This window comes from Gossypium arboreum, chromosome 13 (genome assembly GCF_025698485.1).
Source record: "Gossypium arboreum isolate Shixiya-1 chromosome 13, ASM2569848v2, whole genome shotgun sequence".
Lineage (NCBI taxonomy): Eukaryota > Viridiplantae > Streptophyta > Magnoliopsida > Malvales > Malvaceae > Gossypium > Gossypium arboreum.
In genome coordinates this window covers 118,802,710-118,817,350 of record NC_069082.1, presented here as the reverse complement: position 1 = coordinate 118,817,350, position 14,641 = coordinate 118,802,710, and the positions used below count along the sequence as shown (strand labels likewise).

General features: G+C 32.8%; 1 protein-coding gene across 1 annotated transcript; it reads right to left on the bottom strand.

The window, feature by feature from the left end:
* Positions 1-206: 206 nt before the first annotated feature.
* On the bottom strand, positions 207-1,354 carry LOC108461223 (protein SRC1-like). The gene is made up of 2 exons (XM_017760978.2): positions 813-1,354; positions 207-461 (listed from the first exon to the last, which is right to left on the bottom strand). Exon 1 carries the CDS (start codon positions 1,262-1,264, stop codon positions 857-859), a length of 408 nt encoding a protein of 135 aa, XP_017616467.1. The 5' UTR covers positions 1,265-1,354; the 3' UTR covers positions 207-461; positions 813-856.
* Between the last annotated feature and the right edge of the window lie 13,287 nt (positions 1,355-14,641).

Genomic DNA, 14,641 nt, shown 5'->3' with positions numbered 1-14,641 from the left:
CAGTTATATATTAAATTAAAATTTATATATAATTTTAAAATTTATATTTAAAATTAATTAAAAATCAAACTTAAACGATTAAAATCGCAAAACTCAACAACTCCCACCGTGTCGAAATTTAAGACACGTTTCTTTAGATAAGCAAAGATCATACATATTTATGATCTCCTAAGAGGGTTTTGAGATTTGTAGTGGTGGAGGTTGGATTGTTTTGAGTGAATCACTTCTACTTAATTTAATTAAGTAAACATACATGTACATAATATTTGGAGTATAGATAATGACAAAAATTTATTCTCATATCATATTACATTCATAGCTTGTCAAATACATCACACACTATTACCATCATACACCAAACACAACCCCTTTTTTTTTACTTTTTTTTTTTCATTTTTTCCGCATATAAAAATAAAGATGATACAAATATTTTGACAAGCCTTCACATTCATTCCATGCACCTGCAACAAAATATATATAAATTTATATTAAAAATGAGGTCAAAACTTTTATATCTATTTTACCTGCTACTAACTAAAATATTTTTATTAAAATTAAAACGTATTAAAATAAAAGAAATTAAAATAATATATATTCTCGACATAAAAAATACTATTAATTCATAATTCCCCTTTGTTACTAGATTTGCTAGGATCTAGAAACTGTTGCTGTTTTAACCATTTTCTTGGTAGAAAATTCCATGCTTAATCAACAATACAAGGTTGAAGCATATAGTTAAATTTATTTTAAGTATTAAAACGCCATCAAGATTTCTGCATATAGAATAGCAAAATAAATCCAAAAAGATTTACCCGATACTATAAGGGAGAGGAATAGTAAGACGATGATGGAAGATCTAATCACTGTCGCTGCTGCTGCTGCTTTCATGGCCATCTTCATGCTTCTTCTTCTCCTTCTTTTTCTTTTCGCCCTCGTGACCATGTTCATGACCTCCCTCGCCGTGGATCTTGTCCTTGATCTTATCCATAAACCCTTCCTTTTGCTGCTCGCCGTGACCGTGACCGTGACCGGCGACCGCAGCGGCGCCATAGCCATGGCCGCCTTCGTGATGAACTTCTCCCTTGTGCTCAGCGGCGCCATAACCATAGCCATGGCCGCCTTCGTGATGAACTTCTCCCTTGTGCTCAGCAGCGCCATAGCCATGGCCGCCTTCGTGATGAGCTTCTCCCTTGTGCTTCTCTTCTTCCTTCTTGTGCCCTCCCATGTGAAGGGTTTCTTCGATCTTGTGCATGATTCCCGACATTTTTCGATCTGGTTTTCTAGTTCTTGCCTTGTTTCTTTGATATTGCTTTGAATATGAGTGTGAAAATATTTGAAGATCTTGATAGCTATTTATAGGCAACTTAAGGAAGGGGGAGTGACAGTGGAGTTAAAAATATTATCTCAGATTGATCCGGTATCCACGTATATAATTGAAATTACTTTAATACCCTTTTCGTGTCCTGGACGCGTTGTGGGTTCGCCTTTTGCCACGTGCCATCATTAAGGTTTTAGCTTGAAAATTAAGATAGCATATTATTTTAGAAAAATAAAAATGTATTGATTCTTTTAAGGGTAATAAAAATGTATGGTCAAATATACACATTTTATCATTCATGTAAGTTTTATTTATTTATCATATATTCTAAGATATTGTATGGATTAACAATTATTAAATTACATAATATAAATTATTAAAATTTTATATTTATATCAAATTTGTCATGCATAATTTATATGAATAAAATATGAATTATAACAATAAAATTATTAAAATATTAATTGTATAAAAATATACGAAAGAAAATTAATACAAGCGTGTATTTAAAGAGAATTTGTGCCCTGACAATCCTTATTAAAATAATTTTTTTTCACTAAAATATTTTAAAATTTTAAATTTATAAAAGTAAAATTACATTTTAACTAAAATATTTAATTTCAATTTTTCTAAAAAAATTTCTAACTTTGTCTTTGCATCAATATAAATAGATCCCTCTATAAATATATATTATGTTAATACTTATTTAGAATAATTATTAGTTTTCATTTTCCTTTAGCTATAAACATAAACAGTAAACATTAAAATTAATATTTTAAATTTTAAATCCATGCCAATAATCCATAGATCTAGACATTGTTTATTAGCCTTAATACACCTATAATTTTTAGACTTTAGAACAATTTTATATATTTATAAAATTGTAAACATATTAATAATTTCAAAAAAATTAATATGGTGTTTTTTTATAAAATCAAATTATATTTTTAAATGATTTGGTATAATCATGATGTTGAAGTATTTAGAATTGCTAGACCCTGCCATTTGGGCAAAAAATGTGAATAGAAGAAGACCGAACATTGATTACGGGCCAATCTATTACGCGGCTTTCCATGCTACAGTTTTTTACAGCACTTCACGTGGCCTGACACGTGTCACCGTGCTATCATCTGAATTATATATATTGATATTTGTGGTCCCCACTGAAACAAATAAACCTACCCATGCTGATGGGCCCACTTCTCCTTCCAATTTATAACTACTTCACTGAACCCTGACTTCTGGACTTATCTCCAATTGAAAAAGATTGAGAGAGTTAATCGCTTGTTGGTACGACACGTGGACAGAAACAGTTGTTTGCCGACATTATATTTGAGGAATTGCTATCCCGTTGCCGAGATCATTTTAGTCGCAATTTATAATAATAGTTTTAAATACAATGCCTACCCTGTTTCAAATATTAAATAGGAAGATAATATATTTTAATATTTTCGAACATATTTTTATAAAATTGAGGTGGGGAATAAATTAATTATAAAATTATAGTGTATGCTACAATAATTTTGAATGTCACCTAATACATTAACGATATAGATAAATTTATTTAAAAATTTGACAAAAATTTATAAAAAAGATGAAAAAGTCGAAAAAGGTAAAAAATAAGAAAAGTTTATCTGTGGTTTCAACACTAGTTTTTACTTACATTTAATGCATTAATAGTTTTTCCATGTATTTAATGTCTTAATGTTTTTCCCTATATTTAATGTCACTCGTTGCATTTAATCCTTAAAATAATAATTTTTTTATTTAATTAGGTATACTAACACATTAGTGGCATTGATTAAAAATTATTTTTTCTATTAGAATTTTTAAAGTTCATTGGTGCCACTAATGTGTCAGTGGCCCCAAAATTATTGTAGCAAATATTTTATTTTTGTAATTAATTTGTTCCCCATCTTATTTTTGTAATTAATTAAATTTTTAATATTATTTGTATAAAAAAGCCACTCTTTTACATTAATAATAATATCATTAATAATCGAATTAAGATTTAGTCAACGCTTTATGCAATTTATAATAATATCAGGCTGTATTTTGTTACTCATGAAATTTAAAAAAATAAGATGAAGTAAAATTTTAATACATTATTTAAAAAATATTTTTTTTATATAATATTTAAAATAATCTATAATTCCTTCTCAGCTCTTAAATAGAAAGATAAATGTATTTTAATACGCTCAAATCTATATTTTTATAAATTGATAATAATATTAATACTAATCAAATTAAAATTCAATAGATAAAATAAAATATTTTTTAATTGTGGTGAGTAGTTATACTATTTCGTCCAACAAAGTAAGGAATAAAGGTACTCTTATATGGTTCATCATTAAAGTATAAGAATGTATTTATATATAAAAGAAAATTGATGTAATAACTAAAATGCAACTTTAGTGGTTTTGATAAAATATAGTTGTTAGAGATTAAGTCATGTTAAGTTGAAATCTCGAAGAATAATTAATTTTTAAATTTTATTAAGTTTAAATTATGAAAAAATAAAACATTCGTAATGATATTTTTTATTTTGTAAAAATGGATTATAAAGTCACTTTCTAAGTGGATATTCATGTGATTAGTTAAGTTAAAAGCTTAACTAAAAAAAATTACATTTTTTGCAAGTCTAAAATTGAATAAGTGAATGTACGAAATAATCCGTTTAATATTTAAATAAATAGATAAACTATTTAAATACTACAATTAACCTTAAAATAAAAGTAATTAATGAAATAAATATTATTTTACTAATAGGATAAAATATTAAAATGGTAACTAATATTCCAATAATTTTAAATAATTTAATTATGATACACTCATATTCGGGTGAATTTTTTTACTTATAGCATATATACAAAATGGCTTATATGTCAAAAGAAAAAAAAGTCTTCAAGAAATGTAAAAGAATCAAGTAAAATTTTATATTAAATTTACATCCAATTAAGCCTTTGTTGTTAATTAAAATAATAAATTCAGTCTCTCCATTAATAGTTTTTGTCATTAATTAAAATTTCAGATAAAATTATAAAAGAAAAGAATATTTTTATCAAAAATGCAAAAAGTATTAAATATTAAAAATATGACAATTGATATAAACTTAAAATTATAAAAATTATAAAATTATAAAATTAATAAAACATATTTAAAATTTTATAAACACATATTAAAATTCTATAAAAAATCATAAAATTATAAATATATATATTATTAAAAGTAATAAATTTGATATAAACTTGTAAAAATTATAATAAAAAAAAATCATTAAAACTTGAACAGGATAAGATCAACAGGTTGAACCAATTAGATCGAAAATTGGCAAAAGTATTGGTTCGGAGAAAGTCATTAGACTGGTTGACATGGGAGCTAGATAGTTGAACCAATTTTTTTATTTTTTTTATTTTTTTATTTCATTGAATTGGACGGATCAGTCAAATTTCAAATAGGTGGCCTTATTAGTTCAACCACCGATCCGTTTCTGAAAACCTTAATTAGAATATTTCATTTTGACATATGTTAATAGCTGGATAATAAAATTTAGTTTGAAAAAATATTAAAAATAAAAATTTTGGTTAGAATATATTAAAAAGAAACTTGTATTTCTCGTTTTTGTAAACTTTACAATTAAATCATAAATCTAAAATGTACGTTAGTTTTATTAAAAATAACTTTTAAAAAAATTAAAAAAATCTGTTAAACAATAAAAATATTTTACATAGAGTAATAAGCTTTTAGTTATTTTTTGAGTGAATTAATGTCAAATTAATTCATAGTATCAATTCAATTGGTGATTAAATTATAATATAAATAACATAATTTTATAAAGAAAATGTGTTATAATTTTAAATATTTTTAATATATACTCTCTCTGTTTTAGGTTGATATTTTTGGGTCAAATTTTAAAATTTTGACCTTAGCAATTTTAAATAATTTAGTTAATTAAATTTTAAAAAATACTTTATAAAAGAATAAATATTAAAAAGAAACAAAAGCAACCTATTTCTTTGCTTTATCTTATTCGCTTTCATCCTTAAAGTAAAAAGAAAAGACGTGTCATCTCTTGGACTACACACTTTCATAATATCTACCTGAAAATGAAATGTACCATGTTTTATCTTTTATTGTCCTTCACATAATTACGTTCTCTAATCTAAGCTTTAGGATATTTTTAGATATACAATTGATATTTTATTAAATAATATTTCTCTAATGTTTTCTAGGCATAAACACTAGAAATGAAACCAAATGGTGCCGATGCAAATTGTATATATTAAATTTTAACTCAATCCATAACATAATTAATGTCAAAATGAGTTAACAATATTTGAAGGAAAAAAGGGATGATTTTAATTTAGACCAATCAGTATATCTAATTAGAATACTTAATTTAATATTCATTTGCATAAACCCTAATATCCTAAATTCTAAAATTTTTATCTTAAACCCTAATATTCATACATACAATCATTTAGTTGAAGATTACAACAAATAACAAAAAGAATATTATTCGTCCGGTTAATGCATCATATCTTCATTCATGATCTAAGCAAATCTAGGATTGATCTTTATATCTATAAAGTCGGGACCTTAATCAAGTTCCATACATACGATAACTAGGGCAACTTTAGAAAGAATGCCTCTGCCTAGACCTCGACCTTAACCCCAACCTCAACCTCGACCTTTGTCTCAACCTCGACCATGTTGTCCAGCTTCAACAGTTTCACCATCGACCCCAACTCTACGACAACACGATAATAGATTATTCCCACCTATGGCTTGGCCTCTTGGGCATATATGGCTTGTACTTCCTCGTTTCGCCTTCAACATTGTGAAATTGGATGTTAAATTTGATGTATAGGAGCCTATCCCGATCAATACATATATGATTTATCGTTAGCCCTAAATCGTTTCCTATAAATCACAGATATTACAAAATTACCATCCTTAATCAATGTAACCTGTAGCCTACATGCTGTCGTTATGATGTCAAAAATAAATAGCCTTAATCTCGATAAAATGATTGGAATAAGTAGATTAGGGAGAGTAAGGGTCGATTCCACAGGGACTAGGAGTTTGATGATTTTCTTGCTTTTAACTTTGCTTAGGCGTGATGAGTAAAGGGAGGAGTAGAAGGGGGGTTTGTTTGAAGTGAAGTAAAAGATTGAAATTAAACAAGTAAATTAAAAAGATTGAAATTGAAATCAAGAGATAAAAGTCAGCCTTGGGCTAAAGACCTTGCCTCGATTTAAATTGATCCTCGAATGGGATTTTACCTCTAGGCACATGCCGGTTACAGCCTATAGGGCCCAACCCCTATAACTTGTTTTTCTCTCAAGTGAATCGAGAATCTAAAATCAATTTTTAGATCTTAATTCTTTATGAGCTAATAGCATCAATCGTTTATTAATTCAATGCTTTGAAAATCTGGAAAAACCCGACTCGGATTCTGTCGTCTCAAATAAGAATCTAACCCGATTTCAGTTTCCCTTAGCGGACCGCCACTGAGCGTGTTCATAGGAAGTAGAAGTGCCACAAGCTGATCCTTCCTCCCAGTTGTTAATCGAAACCGAATTTTATTCCAACGTGCACTTTTTGAAATCAAACCGATTTGATTATAAAAGGATGGTCGATTACCAATCCTTGACTCCCGAAAACTGAAAATGTAACCCTCGAGGGTATGAAGTACTTTTCGATTCTCACAACTTAGAATCGAGTCATCGTTTTAGCCTTTGGCTATGGAAAACTTAGCTAAGCATGGTAGAGACCATACTTAGCATTTTAAGAAAATAAAGTAAAAACTAAATCAAAAAGAGAAATTTATTAAAACTAGAAAGAAACAAAGAGTTTAATAAATGCAAAGTGAAGAATGCTCGATGGATAAATTCCCCCTTCCTTGAGGCTTACCCCAATGGGGCATTTATAGTTCTTAAAAATCCTAAAAAATAGCATTCAAAATTAAGAGAAAAATCCTAAATAAATAAATAAAAATAAATCTTAATCCTAATTTGAATTTAAATGGGCGGCTAAGTCTCTTTCTCTCGCCAAATGCCTTTTAGAAATTGTGACTAGACCTTCTAGAAATCACGACCGGACGCCACGTCAATGACATCATGCCCCAAGTCACGCTCGGTAATTCGGCCATGTATTCAGAAAATCCAAAATTGCTTAATTTTGTCGACTTAAGCTTAATTTCTGCAATTCAATGTCTTGAATCAAAAAGGAATGAAAAATGCCAAGTTAGCAACTCGAAATAGCTAATAAGGGAGTAATCAACCATGAAATAATGTATAATTTAAACATTAATCAAATTCCCCCTCACTTATTCAATGCTTGCCCTCAAGCATTTCTCAATTATCATGCAAAAACTCAAAATTGCCAATTCCAATTTCAGAAAATTTCCAAGGTTTCTAAGCAAACCCAACCAAGTAAATGTCGAAATTCAAGCTCAATCAAGCAAGGTATAATCAATTAAGTGCAAATCAACCATGGCATTTCAATCAATCATCAATTCCAAAGAATTCAAGAATTAGTTCCTCACATGGGTTCATTCATTCCGCTCAAGTGTTTCGGGTGAAAGAATCGCTCAAGCCTGAACCAACCAATGCATTACCATAGGCTTGTAACTAAATCTCATCTCCACTGTATGAAAATGATGCAACAATCAAGAGGACTTCAAATGGGTTGTAATGGGGCTAAGTTCGGGTAGGATAAAGGCTGAAAAATGAGGTTTCAAAATTCCAAGACAATAAAAAATTATTCCGAAAATTATTCAAAGAAAAATAGAAGGTAGGAGAAACAAGAAATTCAATCAGAGCACAATTCATTCTCTTTTCTTCTTTTTCTTTCTTCCTTTTTTTGAAACATTCTTTTTTTTCTTCTTTTCTGCTCGAACCAAACTGTTTTTCTGCTCATTCAAATCAAAACTACATTATTTTAAAAAAGCTGCACGAAAAACTGTACTGTTTGAAAGAACTTCTGTTCGAACAGGGTTAATTTCTGGCTGGTTTTGTTTGAACCTAGATTGTTATTTCAAACAGCTTCTTCCTGTTTTTTTCTTTCCCAAAACAATCTCACATTGTCAAGAAAAATGGTAGCAAAAAGATGGTAAAAATAAAATAGCCTCGGGTTTTAAGTGTGGTGAATCAAAGAAAATGATAAGGCTCAAATTGGTTCACTAAGGGGTAAAACAAAGAGGGTAGGCTGTTTTATTTGGGAAAAGAAATGGGTTAGATCCTAATGCCTCTATCACATCATAGCATCATAATCAACAATGTAATCTCAACAAGCATCGAGTCACAAGTTCTAGAATGGAATCAATTGGTTCGGCATACTCAATTAAAACAAAGAGCAAGAATAAAAGATATGCTCAATAGGTTCAAAAACTCACATGAAAGGCTTGTGAACTAAGTCATGCATCCAATTCGATCAATGAAAGCATGAAATTACCAAGAAAAATTTACTCAAATTAATCATGCCATGCTATCTTGAATCCTAAATTCAACAAGAACATGCTTGAATTCACAAAGAAACACAAAGAAACTCAATAAATTAGAGATTGGCAACCAAGATAAGTCAACAGTCATAATCAAGAAATACTCAATTTCAAATCAACGAATAAACAAGAGTTAACTTGATTCTAATCCCACCCCCCCGCACTTAAGATCATATTGCCCCAATATGAACAATAAAAATTAAAATGCACAAGAGAGGGTGAAAGTACTCCTTGATTAATGTGGGGGTATTGGCGGCAAGGGGACAAAAGGTGGGTTTAGGTTGTGCTATCTTGCGCCGGCCCTATTATTGCTTCTAATGTGCGTCGAACGCTCTCCCTCACTTAATGTTATGGTGCGTCTAGAACATGGGGGACCCTATTGCTGCCCTTTCACGATATTTGCTAGAAATTGGCCTTGAATTCGGTTAATTTGTGCTTTAATTGAACCAATTCTTTGCTTCAGCTTTGTCCGAATTAAAATGCCCGGGGTACCTACAAAATTCAAATCAAAGAATTAAAAATGATTAGGTGAAATTAAAAAAAAAAACTAAAGATTGAAAATAAGAAATGAAAACGAAATGGGTTGCCTCTCATTAAGCGCCATTGTTTAACGTAGTTAGCTCGATAACCCTATTTCAAAGATTGGGTTCTTCCAATTCAATCTCTTCAACCAATTCGACAAGGGCGTTCTCATAATATGGCTTCAATATTTTCCCGTTAACCTTGAATTGAACTCCTGAGTCATCTTCAATTTCCACGGCGCCATAAGGAAAAATTTGAGTTACCTTGAATGGTCCGAGCCACTTTGATCGAAGTTTTCCTGCAAAAAGCTTAATTTTAGATTTGAATAGCAAAACCTTTTGATTAACATTAAATGATTTAAAGGATATCCTTCGATCATGGAGTTCTTTCGTCTTTTCTTTATAGATTTTGGCATTATCGTAAGAATTTCGTCGGATTTCTTCTAACTCTTGAATGTGTAATTTTCGTGCTTATCCGATCGCTTCCATCTCCATGTTACATTGCTTCACTGCCGAATAAGCATGATGCTCAAGTTCAACCGATAAGTGCCACGGTTTACCAAAAACTAGGCAGTATAGAGACATTTTGATCGGCCCTTTGTAAGCCGTTCTATACTCCCAAAGTGCTTCGGATAACTTTAAACTCCAATCCTTGCGGTCCGGTTTGACAATCTTTCCCAGAATCGCCTTAATTTCACAATTTGACACCTCCACTTGCCCATTTGTTTGTGGATGATAAGCCGTGGAAATTATTTGTGTCATGCCAAATTTTTTCATGAGTGCTTCAATAATTCGATTGATGAAATGGGTTCCTCTATTGCTAACGATCGCCCTTGGTGTGCCAAACCTAGAAAAAATAAAATTCTTTAAAAAATTAACAGTAGTTCTCACATCATTGTTATGGGTTGCTTTCGCTTCGACCCACTTTGAAACATAATCGACTGCAAGAATTATATAAGTGTTACTGTAAGATGACACAAAAGGTCCCATATAATCAAGACCCCACACATAAAAAATTTCGCATACATGGATTGGACCCATAGGCATTTCATTCCTACGACTTAAATTACTTGCTCTTTGACACTTTTCGCATAATTTACAATAAAAATAAGCATCTCTAAATATATTCGGCCAAAAGAAACCGCATTTTAATATTTTATGAGCAGTTCGCTTTGGTCTAAAATGACCGCCACATGTATACGAATGACAGTAATTAAGGATCGAATTTACCTCTTCTTCGGCTACACATTGCTGAATTACCTGATCGGAGCAGTTTTCCAAAGATAAGGGTCATCCCAAATGTAATATCGAGACTCCCTCTTAATTTTATTAATTACCGCTCTTGGTAGGTGCATCGGAATTTTACCCGTAGCTAAGTAATTTACCATGTCAGCAAAAAATTCCCTTTTTGCGCTAACATTAAGTGCTCTTCGGGAAAATTATCTTTGATCGGCGAATCAGACGAAGTGATGGGAATTCAGCTCAAGTGATCAGCCACCAAATTTTCTCGTCCCTTCTTATCCTTTATTCCCAAATTAAATTCTTGGAGAAGTAGAATCCAACGAATTAGCCTCGGCTTCACTTTTTTCTTGTCCATTAGGTATCGTAATGCTGCATGATCAGAAAAAATGATAATATTAGTACCTAATAAATACAAATGAAATTTTTCTAAAGCAAATACTATAGCAAGAAGCTCTTTTTCGGTAGTGGAATAATTTCCCTGAGCCGAGTCTAAAGTTTGAGACGCATAGGCAATGACGTGTGGCTCTTTGTTGATTTTCTGACCGATAACCACGCCAACGCTAGTGTCAGAGGCATCACACATCAGCTCGAATGGATATTCCCAATTCGGTGGTTGTACAATTGGATCCGTAATTAGCTTTTCCTTTAAGGTGTTCCACGACTTTTTGCATTCTAGATTGAAATCAAAGATTTGGTCCTTGTGAAGAAGACTGCATAATGGTTGTGCGATCTTTGAGAAGTCCTTGACAAATCGTCAGTAAAATCCTGCATGGCCAAGAAAAAAATGTACTTCCCTAACCGTAGTCGGGTAAGGGAGTGAGCGAATAACATCGGTCTTGGCTTCATTGACCGCAATACCGCTAGAAGAAACTATATGTCCTAGAATCAACCCTTTATCGACCATAAAATGGCATTTTTCATAGTTTAAAACAAAGTTGTATTCTAGGCATCGCTTTAAAACATTTGATAAATGAAAGAGGCATTCAGTAAAGGTGTTACCATAAACAGTGAAGTCGTCCATGAATACTTCTATACCCTTCTCGATAAAATCAGAAAAGATACTAAGCATGCAACGTTGAAATATGGCTAGCGCATTGCATAGACCGAAGGGCATTCGTCTATAGGCGAACGTTCCAAAAGTGCATGTGAACATCATCTTTTCTTGATCTTCAAGCTCCATCGGTATTTGAAATAAACCTGAAAATCCATCAAGATAGCAGTAGTGAGTTTTACCTGCTAATCTTTCTATTAATTGATCAATAAAAGGTAACGGAAAATGATCTTTGAGAATTAAAGAGTTCAACTTTCTGTAATCGATACAAACTCGCCATCCATTTGCACTCTAGTCAGAATTAACTCACCTTCCGAGTTTTTGATTACTAGTACTCCAGTCTTCCTAGGCACAACATGTATCGGACTTACCCAACTATTATCTGAGATGGGATAGATAACATCGGCATCAAGTAGCTTTTGAATTTCCTTTTTTACCACTTCCATCATAGGCAGATTTAGTCGACGTTGTCCTTCACGTGATGGTTTCACTCCTTCCTCGATCTTTATCTTATGCATACACGTTGACGGACTTAACCCTTTGATGTCGGCAATTGTCCACCCAATGGCTTCTTTGTGCGTACATAGTATTTCCACAAGGTCATTTTTCTCATCTTTACTTAGCTTGTTTGACACAATAACCGGTAACGTATCATCGTTGCCCAAAAAAAAGTACTTTAAGTGATCCGGTAATTCCTTTAGTTCAATCCGATGAGCCTGCAAAACCGAAGGTAAGAATTTATTTTTTGAAGGTGTAGTGATTTCGTTAGAATTAATGGAATCAATAGAGAGAGTTTGTTTCAACTCCCTGAATTCACCATCGAAATCATCGAATTCCCTGCAAATTTTATTAACAAAATTAGTCTCAACAAACTCATCAATCGCAGGCTCAATTATATCGACAAAATTAATGCTTTGAATATCATCAGGATACCGCATCGCTTTGTAAACATTAAATTTAACGACCTCACCATCGAACTCCATTGTGAGGATTCCACTTCGGACATCGATTTTAGTGTTTTCGGTGCTAAGAAAAGGTCGCCCAAGGAGAATTTCAGATGAAGTGTTTGAGCGGTCGTTTTACATGTTAATTACATAGAAATCAGCCGGAAAGATTAATTCATTTACCTTTACCAAGACAATCTCCAAGACTCTCTCCCGGTAAATAATTAAACGATCCGCCAATTGAATAGTGACCTTTGTTTCCTTTAATGGGTTGGCTGAAAGAGTATTGTACATGGATAGAGGCATCATGTTAATGGAGGCTCCCAAGTCGAACATCGCCCTCTTTATGCCCACTTTGCCGATTTTGCAAGGTATGGCGAACATGCCTTGGTCCTTCAACTTCAGTGGAAGTCGTCAGGTCAAAACTGCAGAAACATGCTCTCCGAGATTTACCTTCTCATGCCCGGTTAGTCTTCTTTTATTAGTACCAAGTTCTTTAAGGAAACGAGTGTACCTTGGCACCTTCCGGATTACCTCTAAAAAAGGAATGTTGAACTCGACTTTTTGGAAAACGTCTAGGATTTCCTTCTCCTCAGGTTGCTTATCTTTCTTTATAAATCTTAATGGAAAAGGAGGTTGTATGGCGTAAGGAGATAGTGCTGGTTCGGATATTGGATTCTTTATTTTTCTTTGGGTTGTGGCATCATTTTCCTCTTGGGGATTGGCGTCATTTGCTTCTTCAGTACTTGTGGATTTTTTGACAATTGCCTTATCATTTTTGCTTGGTTCGGCGTCATTTTTCTCTCGAATTAGCGTCATTTGCTGTTCAACAATTGTTCCACTCCTAAGAGTGATGGCATTCACGTTTTCCCGTGGATTCGCTTAGATTTGTGAGGGAAGCTTACCTTGCGATTCTAAGCGACCCACGGTTTTTGCCAATTGACTTATTTATTTGTCAATTTCTTTCAAATGTGACTCTATTCGGTCTTGAAATTTCTCTTGAGATTCCGCCAATCGCTCTACGAGAGACTCGAGTGAACTTTTTAGCAGCTGATATGGTTGTGATGGAGGCGGCCTCGGTTGGTAAGATTGGTTCGACCTCTGGTTTTGTGCGTAGCTAAAATTCGGATGGTCTCGCCATCCTAGATTGTAAGTATTACTATGGGGGTTATAAGGTCTTTGAGGTGGCCCCGAAAAATTCCCCACGGCATTCACTTGTTTGATTATCCCCTCTCGGAGTGTTGGGCAACAATCAGTTGGGTGGTCTAGCATCGTACAAATTCCGCATACTCTGGCTGATCCGTTCTTTCCTGCAATTAGAGAATTAACAACGTTAGTTAATTTATCGATTTTATTTTCAAGTGAAACGGTACTTACCTTGTGAACCCTTCGGCTAGGTTTCGGCGTCATTTTTCTCTCGAATTGGCGTCATTTGCTGTTCAACAATTGTTCCACTCCTAAGAGTGATGGCATTCACGTTCTCCCGTGGATTTGCTTCGATTTGTGAGGGAAGCTTGCCTTGCGATTCTAAGCGGCCCACGGTTTTTGCCAATTGACTTATTTATTTGTCAATTTCTTTCAAATGTGACCCTATTCGGTCTTGAAATTTCTCTTGAGATTCCGCCAATCGCTCTACGAGAGACTCGAGTGAACTTTTTAGCAGCTGATATGGTTGTGATGGAGGCGGCCTCAGTTGGTAAGATTAGTTCGACCTCTGGTTTTGTGCGTAGCTAAAATTCGGATGGTCTCGCCATCTCGGATTGTAAGTATTACTATGGGGGTTATAAGGTCTTTGAGGTGGCCCCGAAAAATTCTCCACGGCATTCACTTGTTTGATTATCCCCTCTCGGAGTGTTAGGCAACAATCAGTTGGGTGGCCTAGCATCGTACAAATTCCGCATACTCTGGCTGATCCGTTCTTTCCCGCAATTAGAGAATTAACAACGTTAGTTAATTTATCGATTTTATTTTCAAGTGAAACGGTACTTACCTCGTGAACCCTTCGGCTAGGTTCATTCGTGGGGCTAAACTGTTGAGAGTTGGCTGCCATTGTCGAAATTA

Bases quoted from the DNA above. Each gene is read 5' to 3' on its own strand.
- LOC108461223 (XM_017760978.2), bottom strand. From the start codon at position 1,264: ATGTCGGGAATCATGCACAAGATCGAAGAAACCCTTCACATGGGAGGG.